Here is an 18831-nt window from a genome sequence, read left to right as displayed (position 1 = left end):
TATATTTGGATTTTTAAAAATTTTACAATGCAGTAATGGTTGCAGTTAAAAAAATATAATCAATTATCTATCATATTCTAAAAAGTAGATCAGTGTTACATGGCCCTAGCATGTACATATTCACTAGGGGCAACAAGAAGTAACAAGGGTCCCTATATTCCACAGGGAAGACCCCAGAGAAGTACTATGGTAAGAAAACACATTCTTCAAGCTGGGCACAGTGGCATATGCCTGTAATCCTAGCGGCTTAGGGAGCTGACCAGTTCAAAGCCAGCCTCAGTAAAAGGGAGGTGCTAATTAACTCAGTGAGACTCTGTCTCTAAATAAAATACAAAACAGGGCTGGGGATGTGGCTCAGCGGTTGAGTGCCCCTGAGTTCAATCCTTGGTACCAAAACAAACAAACAAACAAACAAACAAAAAAAACCCCACAAACTTCAGAGTCAGGTAGACTATAATCTTAATATAGTATAATCTTAATATAGGCTCTGCCACTTAGTAGCTGAAGGATGTTGAATGAATCACTAATTGTTTGAGCTTTAAATAACATGTATTTCAAAAGATGATTGTAAAAATTCAATGAAATAATTTTAAATGAATAACTCGATGCTTAGCATATGTAAATATCCAATAAAACTAACTTCTTTCTACACTAACTTCTGTATTTTTGGTATAAAAATTGAAATAAATGTATTTGCACATATAAACATAAATAACCTCAAAAGATACAAAAGAAACTACTAGAAAATGACATGAACTAAGGGAGAAGGTGGGAGATCTTATGATATACATTTTTGTTTTATGATATAAATTTTTGTGAATTTAGAATTCATTCAAATAAGGCTTTTTAAAAGTCAATCATATAAACTACTCCTGGTGGTGCATGCCTGTAATCCCAGCAGTTCGGGAAGCTAAAGCAGGAGTATTGCAAGTACAAGAACAGCTTCAGCAACTCAGTGAAACCCTAAGCAACTTAGCAAGATCCTCTCTCAAAATAAAAAATAAAAAGGGCTGGGGATGTGGCTCAGTGGCTAAGTTTCCCTGGGTTCAACCCCAGGACACCCACCAAAACACAGCAATTATATATAAAATCTACAAAAAGAAGCAAGTCTGGGTTCAATATTCCACAATTAATGAATGTAATCTGCTATATTAATAAGCTAAAGATAAAAAAATCATATGACTACATTAATCAATGCAGGAAAGACATGACAAAATTTGACATTCATTTATATTGACTCTCAGAAAAAAATAGTAACATTGGTTGGAAGGCTTCCTCAACTTAACAAAGAACATCTAAACACAGCCCACAGCTAAGATTATTCCTAAGAGTAAAAGACACCATGGTTTCGTCTACAACTGGAAAGAAGAGAAGCCCACCCTTACCACCATCAGTGCAATTAGACAAGAACATTCAGAAAGAAAAGGATGAAGTAAAACAGTCCCTATTTGCAGATGAAATGACTGTCTTATAGGAAATTCAAAGGAGTATACAAAAAAATTCCAGAATAAGTGAGTTCAGCAAGGTCACAGCATATTTTGTTATTAGAACACACAAAATCAATTCTATTTCTACACATTAGGAATAAACATGTGAACATCAAAATTAAAGACCATTGATAATTGCTCAGAAAATTAAAAATCGGATGTAATTCTAACACAACAAGTACAAGATTTATGTGCTAAAATCCACAAAATGTTATGAATGATATCAAGGAAAATATAAATAAATGGAGATACATAGTGTTCATGGATTAGAAGACCCAACAGAGCAAAGATGTTAAGTCTTCCCAAATTAATATATAGTTTACCACACGAACTATTAAAATCCTCACAAGATATATATTATTATAAATATTATTACAAAATTTGTATGGAAAGGCAAAGATCAGTGAACAGCTAAAGAAAAATGTGTGCAAAATAATCTCCCCAATTTCAAGACTTAATGCACAATTTCTATATTTAAGACTATGTACTAGTGTTAAAAAGAGAGACACACAAATCAATGGAACAGAACAAAACACACATAAATAAACCCACATAAATATGCCTAACTGGCTCTGACAAATGTATAAAACCAATCCAATGAACTAGAGATAGCCTTTTCAACAATGGTGGTAGACAAATTGGCCATTCACAGGCAAAGAAAATAATCTCAACCCTGCTAGGAGCCACAAGCAAAATATATGATGTATGGCACCTTTGGTTGTAAAGCCAGCTAGCCACTGAGGTATTATTATGCTAAGATTTACATTCATATGCAAATTGGGCTCCTGCTGTTCACCTTGGCCTACTACTGGACTCATGTTACGGGGACTCATGGAGAGTTCCCATTGGTTGGGGAAGGATAGTAGGAGGAAATTCCGGGGGAGGTCCGGGGGACCCCGGGTTCCGGGAGAGGGCGGTTCCGGTTAGACGCCCGCGTGGGAGGACCGGTTTTTTGCTTGCTGGCGCTGAGAGTGTTGGCGGCTTTTTCAAAATAAAGTTTTGTTCCTGCTTGAGTGGCTCGTGATTCTGTGCCCAGCCAAGACTGCGGCACAACCCAAGTATCACACTTCATATAAACTTAACTCAAAATGGACCATAGATTTAAATGTAAACAGTAAAACTATAAAACTGTTTTGAAAATGAGAGAATACCTTCAAGATCTAGAGCTAGACAAACTTGACTATAAAACCAAGACCCATAAAAAGAAAAACTGCCAAACTAGACTTCACCCAAATTAAAAAACTTTACACAGTGTGAAAGACACTGTTAAGAGGATTGACTCAGATTGGGAGAAAATATTTATAAAGCATATATCAGGCAAAGGACTAGTATCTAGAACATATAAAGAATGTGCAAAACTCAAAAGTTAAAAAAAAAACAGATTAATACAATTAGAAACTGTGCAAAAGATATAAAGACTCATTTCATTCAAAAGAAAATACAAGATAACAAATTAGCACTGGAAAAGATTTCAACATTACCAGCTATTAGGAAAACGCAAATGAAAACCACAATAACTTTTCAGTACACAATCAGCAGAATGGCCAAAATAAAGAGAATAAAAATACTAAATGATGGTGAAAATATGGATAAATTAGATTACCCATGCATTGTTGACAGGAATATAAAATGCTGCAGTCCCCTAGAAAAGTTTGGCAGTTTCTTTAAAAACCTAAACATAAGGGGCTGGGGCTATGGCTCAGCTGTAGTACACATTGCCTGGCATGTGTGAGCACTGGGTTTGATTCTTGGCACCGCATGTAAATAAATAAAACAAAGGTCTATCAACAGCTAAAAAAATATTTAAACAAACAAACAAAAAAACTAAACATAAAACTTCCATATCGGGCTGGGGTTGTGGCTCAGTGGTAAAGTGCTTGCCTAGCACGTGTGAGGCACTGGGTTTGACCCTCATTACCACATAAAAATAAAATAAAGGTATTGTGTCCACCTACAACCAAAAAATGTTAAAAAAAAAAAAAAAAAAAAAAAAAAAACTACCATGGAACTCAGCAATTGCACTCCTGAGCACTTATCCCAGAGAAATGAAAATTTATTGTTCACACAAAAATCTGTATGTGAATGTTAATAGCAGCTTTATTTGTAATAGCCAAAAACTGGAGGAAAAGATGTTGTTTAAAAGATAAATGATTAAAACTATAGTAAATCCATACCATGAAACACTACTAACAATAAAAAAGAACCACCTTTATAGCTTCCATATGAAATGCACCAAAATTCAAAATTTCAAAGTGCTGATACAACACAATGAATGGAAAACTCCACACTTGATCTCATGTGATAGGTCACAGTGAAAACAGGAACACTAAAATTATTATATACAATTGCCTTCAGACTGTACAAGGTCAGGTTTATAGGAAACAAATGAATTTCTTGTTTGGATTTGGGTCTTATCCCCCAGATATCTCATTATGTATATGCAAACATTCCAAAACCAAACAATAACAACAACAAAAATCCTTAATCTGAAATACTCCTGGATCCAAGCATTTTGGATAAGGGAAACATGCAACAACTTGGATAAATTTCAAAGAGAATTATACAGGAAAAAAGTCAATCCAGAAAAGATTATATAGTTTGGTTCCATTTCTATAATAGATTTTTTTTAAATATATGTTTTAGTTGTAAATGGATACAATACCTTTATTTTTACTTATTTTGATGTGGTGCTAAGGATCAAACCCAGTGCCTCACATGTGCTAGGCAAGCGCTTTACCACTGAGCCACAACGCCAGCCCCCATTTCTATAATATATTGTTTTGATTTCATTTCTGTAATTTATTTTTTGAGATGACAAATTATAAAAACACAGAACAGGTGAATACCCCTAAGGAGGCTTGGTGGGTAGGCAGGAAACAGGTGTGGCTATACAAGGGTAATACACAGAACACTTGTAATGATGAAAATATTCTTTATTTTGACTGTGTCCATTCAGTGTCCTGGTTGTGGCCGTGCCATATAGTTTTGCAAGATGTTACCATGAGGTATGTACTAAATAAAGGGTATAAGAAAATTCTCCAGCAGGGTGCAGTGGCACATGTCTGTAATCCCAGCAGCGAAGAGGCTGAGGTAGGAGGATCACAAGTTCAAAGCCAGCCTCAGCAACTTAGCGAGGCCTTAAGCAACTCAGTGAGACCTTGTCTCCAAATAAAATACAAAAAAGGGCTGGAGATGTGGATCAATCGTTAAGTGCCCCTGAGTTCAATCCCTGGTACAAAAAAAGAGAGAGAACTCTCCACATTACTTCTTATGACTCTATGAAGCTACAATTATCTTAAAATAAAAATTTAAACTAAAAGATCAACTATATGTAAAACCACAACGAATTGTAATTGGACTTAAAAAGACTTACCCAAAGCCCCACCCATCTATTGCACTGGTAAACACCACATTTCCCTGTTCTGGAGAGAAGTAAAGGTGAGAATCATCCGTGTCTTCCAAGCCAGTACTCCAGTCATACACTTGCTCTCCTTGTTCAGAATTTGGATTCACTTGGGATTCAGTGTCTCTCTCTGCTCTTTCTTCTAGGACTTTAGAAGTAAAAAGAGTTCCTGTGAGTGCATTAATCTAGGAGAGATGGTGAAATGGCAGAGTGTCATTCAGATGCTTAGCATGATCTTGGTAGGAATTGTCTAACCTCTGTTAGGGCTAAAATAATCATCACAGTTGGGACTCACTGTAAGTGACATTTACGATCAATGAATGACTTATATGTATTAACCCATTTTATCAAAATCCAGCAAAACTAAATTATAAGGCTTTTGAAAGGTCTTTTTGGATTACCATTATTATTTTAATGTAAAGGCTAATGTGTCATACCTTTATTTACGTGCTGGGGCCTGGTAGTACTAGGAATTCACAGTTTCCAAACCCCATAATCCTAGTTAGGTAGCCTCAGTCACTTTTCTCATCCATTTCTCACATCAGCTGCTTGAAATTTCTACTACTCCTCAGGCCCTCTTTCCAACCTCTCATACCCAACTATTTCCACTTCCAAATAAGTAATCTTATTAGCTAATTCAGAGAGAAAAATCAATCCTATTACTTAACAATTTGTACAAGTCCCCCACATTCCAACCTATAAGACTGCTTTCATCTGAAAATACTGCTGGCCCTTCTGCCACTCACTGAAGAAGGAATATTTCTACAGAGAGTATTTCTGAAGAAAAGGAACATTTCTACACTTCCACCTATCTTAATGGGGGAAACTAGATCTATCAATCATTGTTTTGCACTGTTATACCTTTGTAATTTCCACCCTTTGGCAAACAAATACACTCAAGTTGACTTCATCAATGGCTTTTCATTGTCTTGAAGAATTTCAAACTTCTATTCATGTCATACAAGGCTCCCCAAAACTCAAGTCTTATATTCCTTTCTCCCATCTCTTGGGAGATAGAGAAAATGTAGAAACCGAGTTCAATAATGGCTTAACATGATCTAATTTTTCAACTACAATTATCTTCTCAAAGGTAACACCATACCATGCTTTTACTTGCCTTTATAACTTTGTACATCTTATTCCTTCTCTTTTGAAATGTCCTTCTCTAATATTCTATCAAACACTCACCTTTCTTATATCTCAAGGCTTCCATTGTGAGACTTCTTCTACCTCCTCCCTCAGACTAGGTTAAGTGGCCCTGAACTAAGCTTTCAAATCATGTATCTCGTAGTTCTCCAAATAGCTCTTTAACTGTTTATCTCCCCTGCTATACTGTTAGCTCTGTGAACCCAGGGGCTCTGACTTCCATCTTTCTATTCACAATCCTTAGCACACAATGGACATTTAACAATTCATTTGATTGACACATTTATGTACCTGTTTGCTGAATAAACAAATGAATAAATGCTTGGATAAAATATTATCTAAAGACAGGTAATACAATATGATAGAGCCTCCTAATACTGTTTCACTTAAGAATCAAACTACAAATTTTAACCAAGAAAGTTCATTGTTCAAGCCTTATACTGAAAGTGCTTCCTGGAGATGAAAGGGACTCCTGAGACTAGTTCTGCTAGTTCTGCTGCCTCTGTCATGGTGTAATAACTCTAACAGACAGAACCTTAGGCAGAGAACTTCAAATAAGTGAATTTTCTATAGCAACTCCTCATACTCAATAACTCTTCAAGTCCCAATTTTAAAATACTGAAGAACACAATACCTGTTCTAAAATATTCTTGAGGTGAGAATAGGCCTCCTGTGGGGTAAATTTTAGCTCCACTATCAACCGATCTATCTTATTAATCACCAAAACTGGACGGATGTTTTCGAGCCAGGCTTGCCGCAAAACTGCCTGTGTCTGATAAAAGCACAGAAAAATGTAAAACTTAGGATTTGCAATAATTTAAGCACACCAGAAAAATGTAAATTAATAACCAATACATTCCCACAGTCCTTTACCACAACTCAGACTATGCCAGTCAGACAAAGGTATTCAGGTTTTCATAAAATACATATTTAGCACAGCAACAAATAACTGCAGATAAGAGGGTCTTATAGTTTATTTAAGGGAAAAAAATAAAATTGGATAAAGAGAGCAAAAAGGTTTAGTAGAAATATGTGTTTTCACAAATACTCTCTCTTTTTCATGGTTAAATGAATAATTATCAAACACCAATGATACTAGCATGTAGGTAAAAAAATAAAACATTTGGCCAAGAGCTACATGTTCACCTCCTTCATCATGATCTCACCTCTTAGAGGCAATCACCATTCTGCTGTTCTAAAGCCAGCTATGTCCATTTCAGCAAATACACTCAAGTTGACCTCATCAATGGCTTAGGTATCCTGTGAGGATACCTAAGACACTACATAGACAGCCCTCTTGAGTTGGGATACCTGTACCTATAGGGGAAATCAGAGGAGAGGCCAAAAGATAATCATAATACATCTTCTTCTAATATCAAATTTCCTACATTTAGGGGCTGGGGTTACAGCTCAGTGGTATAGCACGTACCTAGCACATGTGAGGCACTGGGTTCAATCCTCAGCACCACTTAAAAATAAATAATTTTTAAAATTTCCTACATTTGGACTGGGGTTGTGGCTCAGCGGTAGAGTGCTCGCCTGGGTTGTGCAGAACCCTGGGTTCGATCCTCAGCACCATATAAAAATAAATAAGTGAAATAAAGGAATTGTGTCCAGTTACAACTAAAAAATAAATATTAAATTAAAAAAGTTCCTACATTTGAGGAAATTAAATCTTTTATTATTCTTTTTTAGAAACATGAAAGCAAATGTGCATATTAAGGAGTAAAATATGAAGGTGACATCTTTATTTTCTTAGAGAGCAAATATAAGCCTTCAAAAATTACTGAAAGAAATTAGAGAGCCACTCTGAGCTCTATCCTCACCAGAGCTGTATGTTCACTCTGGCCTTAGGGGTGAACTTTGGTGGGAACAGATAAATAGAAACTTTTGTATCACACCATTACCTGTGGACAGACCCTTTCCACAGCATCTAGATTAAGGACATAGAAGAATAAGAGCGGGAAACAGGAAAGGAATGTGTATGGCTATAGTGTGTGGATGTGGATGTAGGCCGAAAAGTAGGCTGAGAAAACAATAGAATTTCTCTCCTACTTAGGGAAAACTTGTTTAGTATTGTGCTAGCAACAACCTCTCATGATTCAGAAAACCTCATTCATTGGAGTAAAACATCTAGATTATTCCCAAATCCAACATTTCTCTCATTTTTCTAAGCACCACCCTAACAGGATATCAGACACTTCCATCCAAAGTATTGCCATCATTTCTAAGTTCCTTTCAGCTCTGATGATTTAACTCCATCAGAAACTGGAACATTACCAAAGTGAAATATAAAGCCAGCTTTCTCATTGTTAGTGAAATGCCTAATGTGATACATAGTAATCAACAGTTTCTCCTCTTCCTCACCTTCTTCAACCCGTTAAATACTTTTGTATCACACCATTACCTGTGGACAGACCCCTTCCACAGCATCTACCACTATGATGCATCCATCACAAATACGAACAGCCGTTGATACTTCTGAGGAGAAATCCACGTGTCCTGGAGAGTCTATGAGATTAATCAGGTATTCCTCACTATCTGAAATAAAATTTGAAAACAACACATTTTCAGCTGTGACGGTGTATATATACACTGCTCTTCCCAGGGCATTCTAGAATAAGGAAGCTTTTAAGAAAAGACTGAAAAAAAGCTAATGAAGCCAAAAGCTCAATCAAAAACTATCATCCTAACTTTTCCCACTGTTATACTATTAATTCCAAATGTTATCTAAAAAGCTCAATCAACAACTATCATCCTAACTTTTCCCACTGTTATACTATTAATTCCAAATGTTATCTATATGAAATGTTTAATTTTATTATTCTAATAGTTAGCATGTACTAAGAATATGGTATGAGCCTGGTATGCTGCCACTTTTAATTTGCTAATCACACCTTACTGAATCCTTACAATAACCCTATGAGATAAATATTACTATTCTCATTTTACAGACTAGGAATCTCAGAAAAAAACCAATGCCTAAGGCCTAAGAGTAAAAGCTGTTCAGAGACCCAAGATGTCAACTTATGAAGACATAAAGCAGTTGGCCAAATTCGTCTTTATAACTTCTCAAATATCAGTGTGAATCTGCTCAATTAAAATTTAAATCTAAATATTTTACAAAAATTCTACTAAAATTTAAGGAGCAATTACTATGTGCCAAGAAGTAATGCTATGTGCTTTCTCATATATTATCTCCTTTAATATTCACAACAAACAATGTAGGATGATAACACATCTTGATTTGTCTGGTTTCAGCACTGGAATTCACACTTCTCATCAAAGCCCCCAATTCAAAGCAAACTAGAATGACTGGTCACCCTAGCTTATAGAGATTTGACATTAAAACATAATTTAATTAAAAGAATTCACAACTAGAAAGTCTAAACTACAGAGAATTCTCAGCAAAATATTCCATGAGGATGAAGTGGGAAAAAAAATAAAACCAGAAAAGGGAGGATCTAAGGAACATTCAACCAAATGAGAAATTAAGACAAATCAAAAACCAGAAATAAATCAAAATGACAGGGAATACAAATCATATCTCAATAATAACCTTGAATGTTAACAGCCTCAACTCACCAATCAAAACTCACAGACTGGCAGATTGGATTAAAAAGCAAAAACCAACAATATGCTGTCTTCAAGAGACTCATCTTATGGGCAAAGACGTCCACAGGCTGAAGGTGAAAGGATGGGAAAAAACTTAAATCACTTATATGGATTATGTAAACAAGCAGGGGTTTCCATTCTCATCTCAGATAAAGTAGACTTCAAACCAAAGTTAATCAGAAGAGACAAAGAAGGACATTCCATACTTCTTAAGGGAAGTATATATAAGCAGAACATAACAATTATAAATATGTATGCTCCAAACAATGGAGCATCTATGTATATCAAACAAACCCTTCTCAATTTCAAGAATCAAACAGAACACAATATAATAATACTGGATGACTTTAACACACCTCTCTTACTACTGCACAGATCTTCCAAACAAAAACTAAATAAGGAAACTATAGAACTAAATAATACAATTAGTAATTTAGACTTAACAGACATATATACAATATTTCATCCATCAACGAGCAAATATACTTTCTTCTCAGCAGCACATGGCTCCTTTTCTAAATAGACCATATCTTATGCCACAAAGCATAAGTAAATACACACAGAAAAAAAAACCCAGAGATAATATCCTGCATTCTATCAGACCACAATGGAATGAAATTAGAAATCAATGATAAAATAAAAAATAGAAGCTACTGTAACAAATGGAGACTAAGTAATACACCATTGAATGATGAATGTATAGTAGAAGAAATCAAGGATGAAATAAAAAAATTCTTAGAGGTAAATGAGAACACTGATACAACATATCAGAATCTCTGGGACACTTTGAAGGCAGTACAAAAAGGAAAATTTACTACATTGAATGCATTCATTAAAAGAATAAAAAGTCAACAAATAAATGACCTAACACTACATCTCAAAGCCCTAGAAAAAAAACAAATCAACACCAAAAGCAGTAGAAGACAGGAAATAATTAAAATCAGAGCTGAAATCAATGAAATTGAAACAAAATAAACAATTGAAAAAATTGACCAAACAAAAAGTTGGTTCTTTGAAAAAATAAATAAAATAGATAAACCCCTACCATGCTATCAAAGAGAAAAAAAAAACCTCAAATTGCTAAAATACAAGATGAAGAAGGAAATATCACAACAGATACGTCTGAAATACAGAAGATAATTAGAAAATATTTTGAAAATTTATACTCTAATAAAATTAGAAAATATCGAACATATCAACAAATTTCTAGAGACATATGACTTACCCAAACTGAATGAGGAAATCACACATGATTTAAACAGAACAATTTCAAGTTATGACGTAGAAAATGCCACCAAAAGCCTACCACCAACCAAGAAAAGTCCAGGACCAGATGAATTCTCAGCCGAGTTCTACAAGAAGAATTTACACTAATAGTCCTCAAAGTATTCCATGAAACAGAAAAGGAACCCTTCCAAACTCATTCTATGAGGCTAATATCACCCTGATACTGAAATCAGACAAAGACACATAAAGGAAAGAAAACTTCAGAACAATATCCCTGATGATCATAGATGCAAAAATTCTCAATAAAATTCTGGCAAATCGCATACAAAAACGTATTAAAAAGATAGTGCACTGTGATCAAGTGGGGTTCATCCCAGGGATACAGGATTGGTTAAACGTACAGAAATCAATAAACATAATTCATCATATTAATAGATTTAAAAACAAGAATCATATGATCATCTCAACAGATGTAGAAAAAGCATTTGACAAAATACAGCATACCTTCATGTTCAAAACACTAGAAAAATTAGGGATAGTAGGAACATACCTCAACATTGAAAAAGCTATATATGCTAAACCCAAGGCCAGCATCATTCTAAATGGAGAAAAACTGAAAGTATTCCCTCTAAAAACTGGAATAAGACAAGGATGTTCTCTTTCACACTTCTATTCAACATCATCCTTGAACTCTAGCCAGAGTAATTAGACAAAAGAAAGAAATTAAAGGGATACAAATAGGTAAAGTAGAACTCAAACTACCACTATTTGCTAATGACATGATTCGGTATCTAGAACATCCAAAAAATTCCACCAGAAAACTCCTAGAACTAATAAATGAATTCAACAAAGTAGCAGGATGTAAAATCAACACCCATAAATCAAACGCATTCCTATCATCAGCAATGAATCCACTGAAAGAGAAATTAGGAAAACTACTCCATTCACAATAGCCTCAAAAAAAAAAAAAAAAACCAAAAAACCCTGGGAATCAATCTAACAAAAGAGGTGAAAGACCTCTACAATGAAAACTACAGAACACTAAAGAAAGAAATTGAAGAAAATCTCAGAAGTTGGAAAGATCTCCCATGTTCCTGGATAGGCAGACTTAATATTGTCAAAAATGTCAAAAATGGCCAAACTACCAAAAGCATAATACAGATTTAATGTAATTCCTATTAAAATCCCAATGAAATTCTTCATAGAAGTAGAAAAAGCAATCATGAAATTTATCTGGAAAAATAAGAGATCCAGAATAGCTAAAGTAATCCTTAGAAGAAAAGTGAAGCAGGAGGCATCACAATACCAGACCTTAAACTGTACTATAGAGCAATAGTAACAAAAACTGTATGGTATTGGCACCAAAATAGACTTGTAGACCACTGGTACAGAATAGAGGACACAGAGATACACCCACATAAATACGGTTATCTCATACTAGACAAGGGCGCCAAAAACATTCAGTAGAAAAAAAGATAGCATATTCAACAAATGGTGCTGGCAGAACTGGAAATCCATATGTAGCAAATAAAATTAAACCTTTATCTCTCACCCTGTATAAAAATCAACTCAAAGAGGATCAAAGACTTAAGCACTAGAACAGAGACCCTGTGCCTAATAGAAGAAAAAATAGGCCCAAATCTTCACCACATGGGCCTAGGATCTGACTTCCTTAACAAGACTCCTAAAGTGCAAGAAGTAAAATCAAGAATTAACAAATAGGATGGATTCAAATTAAAAAGCTTCTTCTCAGCAAAGGAAACAATTAATAAAGTGAGGAAAGACCCTACAGATTGGGAGAAAATCTTTACCATATGCACCTCCAATAAAGCATTAATTACTAGGATAAAGAAATCAAAAAAATTAACACCAAAATAACAAATAACCCAATAAATAAATGGGCTAAGGAAATGAACAGACACTTCACAGATCACTAGGATAAAGAAACAAAAAAATAAATAAAAATAAAAATAAACCAAATAACTCAATAAATAAATGGGCTAAGGAAATGAACAGACACTTCACAGAAGAAAAACAACTGATCAACAAATCTATGAAAAAGTGTTAAACATCTCTAGCAATTAGAGAAATGCAAATCAAAACTACTCTAAGATTTCATCTCACTCCTGTCAGAAAGGTAATCATCAAGAATATAGGCAACAAGAATGTGATAACATCATTATCCAAAGTACATGTATCAAAGACACGAATTGGTGTCAACATACTTTATATACTACCAGAGATATGAAAAATTGTGCTGTATATGTGTAATAAGAATTGTAATGCATTCCACTGTCATTTATTTTTAAAAAAATTAATTTTAAAAAATAAATAAATAAATATTTTTTAAATTGCGGAAAAAAAAAATACAGGCAACAGTAAATGTTGGTGAGGATATGGTGAAAAAGGTACTCTCATATATTACTGGTGGGACTGCAAATTGGTGCAACCACTATGGAAAGCAGTATGGAGATACCTCAGAAAACTGGGAATGGAATCACCATTTGACCCAGCTATCTCACTCCTTGGTTTATACCCAAAGGACTTGAAATCAGCATACCACAGTAATGCAGCTACGTCAATGTTTATAGCAGCTGAATTCACAATAGCTAGACTACGGAACAAAGGTAGGTGTCCCTCAGCAGATGAATGGATAAAGAAAATGTGGCATATGTGCTCAATGGAATATTACTTAGCTTTAAAGAAGAGTGAAATTATGGCATTTGCCAGTAAATGGTTAGAGTTGGAGAATATCATGCTAAGTGAAATAAGCCAATTCCACAAAACCAAAGGCCAAATGTTTTCTCTAATTTGCGGATGCTAATTCACAATAAGGGTGGGGGGGTGGGTAGGGAAGAACAGCATTACCTTAGATTAGGTAAAGGGAAGTGATGGGAGGGGAGGGAAGGAGATGTAGGGATAGAAAAGATAGGCAGAATGAAACAGACATTATTACTTTATGTATATATGTGACTACATGACCAACATGATTCTGCAATATATACACTCAGAAAAATGAGAAATTATATCCTATCTATGTATGATATATCAAAATGCATAAATGCATTGTCATGTATAACTAATTAAAACAAATAAAAAATTAAAAAAAAATAATTTAATAAACCATGCAAAAAAGTTATGTTTCAAAATCCTACATTTCATCCCATTACTGTTAAATTTGATATTCTTTTTCAAAAGCAAAATAATTACTTAAATGTTTAAACATACAACCAGAGATATGAAAAATTATGCTGTATATGTGTAATAAAAATTGTAATGCATTTTGCTGTCATTTCTTTAAAAAATCAATTAAAAATATAAAAATGAAAAAAAACCCACATATATATGTACCTCTCCTTCACTCAGTGTTTATTAACTTCAATGTGCTCAAGAATTATTACAAGGCTGAATATTACAATTTATGAACCATTTAAAGGATTTTTCTCCAATGTAATTTTAATGACTTGACTCATTCTATAGATGATAAGTAACCACAGCCAGAGGCAACATTTGTGGATTGCTTATTTGTGCCTGGCATTGTTCTAAGTATGTGATATTTGCTTTAGAACAACCCTCCATAGTAGTTACCACCATTAACCCCATTTTATCAACCTGATTACTGGGCACAGAAAAGTTTAGAAGCTTTCTCAAGGATATTCAGTTAGAGCCCAACTCTGAGCTTAACTGCCTAAGACAAAACATTTAACATAACCCAGAAGTTCAAACCCACCTAATTTCAAAGACCAGGCCTTTAAACATTACATGCAGGATGACAGTAAATTTCACTCCACACACCAAGATTCCACTGGTAGTTTGAATTTCTGAAACACTAGGTGAAGAATTCCAAAGTGTTTGGGGACTCAGTGAGAAAGATTGCCATTAATTGACAACAACTGGCTCCCTCAGTAACACTGATCCCCTCTGCCTCATGATCTTTCCAGGAAACTGCTTTATAAAAAACTCAGGATGTCACCCACCAGAAAAGGCTCCAACCAGAGAAGACCCTGGACATCTCCCAAGAAAATCAAAGAGCCTGGAGCAATATTAATACAGCCTTTCACTGTCAGTTCTCAAGCACCAGTTTTTTCCAGTTGCCCTCTTGGATAAGCCACATTGTCTCAACTAAATAAGCCAGAAAACAATGATCAAGTCTATCATGGTCCAGGCTCCTATCACATAAAGCTGTTAGATTCTTGGAATTTTAGCCAACATAAACCTTGATTTCATAGATAAACATAAACATTCAAAAGCTCCTAAAAAGTGAGAGGTTTATCCAAGGTCTAATGGTGTTAGTCACTTCTTAGGTTTTAAGATTCCTTTATGCTCTGCACCTGGAGAAACTACACTTGCTTGTTCATTTGGCTCAATTCTGTACTTTAGGGTTGGAGACTGCAAGTCCTTCCCCAACCTTTGTCCATGATGCTACCTGGACCTCATTTAGAAGTTTCAGAGCCAAGATATCCTGTCAGGTTCTTTACAGATTCTAAAAATATACTCATACAGAAACCTCAGGCTTTCTATACTTATATCTCTTATTGGGATTATAAACCCTTTGGAGAATACTCAGAAAAATAAGTTATCCATATATGCCTCCCTAATTATACATCCAATTTCAGACCCTTTGAAATTAATTCAGGGATGGCAAGTTCAGATCTAGAAAGGAACAGAAAACTAGCGACACACTTAGTGTTTCCATCTGAAAATCTACACCCTAAAAAATGAGAGTGTAAAATAAATAAATTTGAGAAACAGGTAGCCTTGGAGCTCACAACACATGTACATATTAAACGTTCAAAGAAGCCCTATCCATCTCTGTTATATTTAGAATTGGCCAAAAGTATATAATGGTGAGAAGGAAGGGGTGCTGTGCTTAGTCACACAGCTGACAAAGTCAGACCTCAGCTCAAAGCCAGGCCTCCCAATTCCTCTTTCAACACCTTTGCATCTTAACCTTTTCCAAATAAATTCAAATTAAAATTTCAAAGGCAGTGGGAAAAATCCCACATCCATTATGGGTGAGGGGTGGGAATGTCCATAAGCAAAGCTGTTCTGTAACTGAAGTCACATTTTACCCCTTAAAAATTTTTCTTGAATGCCATCCACTTCTTTGCATGAATAACCAATAAAAATATATAAATTAGTTACGGGGTTTATCATGTTAGATATTATTTTTACTGCTAATGGAAACTACCAATTAAAATTCTTTTAAGTATGCTAAATGATCTTTCCAAGTCATAACATAAATCCTGGAGTTGTGGATTGAGCTAATCCCTGCTATAGCTAATCTCAAAAGAACAGAAACTTCTGCTGCCTTATTTCTCAGGCGTTCCAAAATAAACCTCTTCATTTCAGAGGACTCATCTAATAAAACAACAACAATTCGATTTTTTTTTATATTCTAGGTGCAATTCAAAAAAAAAATGTTGAAAAACCTGAAGTTAATTACAGAAGACATCTTTTAAACAATTTCTGGTATGAGAAGGAAGTTATGGGAAAATAATCTCTACTTTGCCTTTGGTGGTGTTTTATTTTGCTTTTGGTACTGAAGACTGAACTCAGGGGCGCTTAACCACTGAGCCACATCCCCAGCTCTTCATATTTTTTTATTTTGAGACAGGGTGTTGCTAAGCTGCTTAGGGACTCAATAAATTGCTGAGGCTGCCTTTGAACTTGAGATCCTCCTACCTCAGCCTCCAGAGCTGTTGAGATTAGAACTATGCACCACCACACCCAGCTTTGCCTATAGTTTTAAAATGCTATAGATAACTGTCTCAGAGAAGGGGCACATCTTAGCATGTACTAAGATAGTTCCTCTATGAACAGTAAAACTTTATACAAAGAGGTCAGTGCTGTATTTCCAAAACATGGAAATGACCACTAACAAAACTGTGAAAAAAATGAAAAATTAAAAAAAAATTTGCTTTGAATAAAAGAAGAGTAGAAAAGTTAGGGATGAAAATATGAACTTTAAACAAATGTCATTTTTATGTTTTAATATATTAGAACAATACTAATATCTAACAAATAGGAATAGAACCTGAATTATCTGAGGATATGTTCCTAACTGAATTTCTTGAAAATAAACAATTATGTGCATGACCCTAACTATGGAGTAATCAAAGTCTCCCTCCATAGGAAATATTACTACTGTCCTTTTTATATTTTATATCAATAAATAAAATTATAAGTTATAAATCAACTAATACAGTTTATGCTATAATTTGGCTCTGTTACATCCCCCACAGGTGCATGTGTTAAGGCTTGGTCCTCAGTTTGGTGCTGATGAAAGGTGGTATAACCTTTAAGAGGCAGAGCCTAGAAGGAGGTCTTAGGTCACTTGTGGTGTGCCTTATGGGGATCATGGGACTCTGGCCTCTCTTTCAGGTCCCAGCTGCCATGAGATGAGCAGCTTTCTCTACTATGTGCACCTGCCATGATGTGCTGCCTCTCCACAGACTCAAAAGTAATGGGGCCAGCTGACCATGGACTAAAACCTCCACAAATGAGCCAAAATAAACCCTTCCTCTTTAATTATCTCAGATTTTTTTTTATAATAACAGAAAGTAGACTAATAGTTTACTATTTGACAGATTTGTAAAGCACAATATGATGCATTTTATCATCATAGTGATTGTGACAGGATAATGAAGCTCCCTCTCATAAAGAGGGTGCCACAAAAAATGTAAAAAGGCACAGTTGTGCACATCTGTAATCCCAGTGAGGCTGAGGAGAGAGGGCACAAGTTTAAGGCCAGCATGGGCAACATAGTGAAACTATCTCAAAATAAAAAATGAAAAGGGTAGGGAATGTAGGTAGCTCCATGGCAGAGTACCCCTGGGTTCAATTCCCATTACTACTCCCACAAAAAAAGATAAACAAACAAAAAACAAAAACAAAAACAAAAAACAGAGGTTGTGGTTAACTCTGGAGAGAAGGGAAGAAAAAAGGATCTAGAAATAACCATAAATGACACAAGAATTAGGTTCTCCCATAAACTATCCCTTCTTTCAACCTGAATTAGGTTCTCCCATAAACTATCCTTTCCTTCAACCTGAAAAAAACTGTACCAAGTATGGAACACTTCTGATTTTGGTTAGCCTTACTCACTTTGTTTTTTCAGTTTGATTATTTTGTTTTATTTTCCTATATAATGCCAATCTACACTGGTCACTCATTACTGGGTTCACATTACTGAGAACGTGTACATCTTTCAAAGCTGCTGCATAGGTTATGAATCTAGTAATTGCATGTCCACAGTGTCTTGGTTCCATTACTTATTGCCACTTTTTACTTGAAAGGAAATAAAAAATACAAATGAGAAACCCTGAAGTGAAAAAAGATTAATGTTCACTTCTTAAAACCACTCCACATCATCCTGGAGAGTGTCACAGAGTAAGGTCCAGCTATCTTTCACACAATTTCACATTGCTAATGTGTGTCAGTACTATTAAGGTGTAGCTTCTATCATCAGAACTAAGTAAGAGATAGAACAACGTTGACAAGGAAGGAAGGAGACTTGGAGCTGAAAATTTTTCCAAGAAAAAGGAGGCTTGAGCATGCTTAAAAGCTGATGTTTAGAAGCCCATATATAAAGAATGATGGAAGATACAGGAGAAAAGATCATATATGGGAGATAAATCCAGAACGTAGCTCTTTTTCAACTACAGGAGGCAAGCAAAGATGCCGATACTATTACATTTTGAGGTACGGTGGCAAGTAGTTGAGAAATCTTCTTTTCTGTGAAAAAAGGGAGGTGGGGAGGTGATGAGAGCATAAGAGATAAGAAGTTTAAAATCTTATTTGGGAATAAGCAAACATAACAGGAGATAAGGAAAGTCAGCCTGCAGTCCCAAGGACCAGGTGACAACCTAGCCTATAAGCAGAAAAAAATATAGAGAATTAGCCTTATCAAAGTTAAAGAGTTTTTTGGAAGGAGGATGACAGAAAGTCAAG

The 18831-nt window shown here is 35.1% G+C and overlaps 1 protein-coding gene across 2 annotated transcripts in view; it reads right to left on the bottom strand.

The window, feature by feature from the left end:
- EFL1 (elongation factor like GTPase 1) overlaps positions 1–18831 on the bottom strand; it is a 144127-nt gene that overhangs the window by 113380 nt on the left and 11916 nt on the right. For both annotated transcript variants that reach the window (XM_081293595.1, XM_081293594.1), the window contains exons 5-7: positions 8444–8577; positions 6671–6808; positions 4861–5075 (exon numbers count right to left, since the gene is read on the bottom strand). In XM_081293595.1, the coding sequence (XP_081149721.1) occupies positions 4861–5075; positions 6671–6808; positions 8444–8577 (487 nt within the window). The remainder of the gene's footprint in view (positions 1–4860; positions 5076–6670; positions 6809–8443; positions 8578–18831) is intronic.

This window comes from Spermophilus citellus, assembly GCF_964194105.1.
Source record: "Spermophilus citellus genome assembly, chromosome: 4".
In the NCBI taxonomy this organism is placed as follows: Eukaryota; Metazoa; Chordata; class Mammalia; order Rodentia; family Sciuridae; genus Spermophilus; species Spermophilus citellus.
Note: the sequence above shows the minus strand (reverse complement) of the source record. Positions and strands in the feature narration are given on the sequence as shown.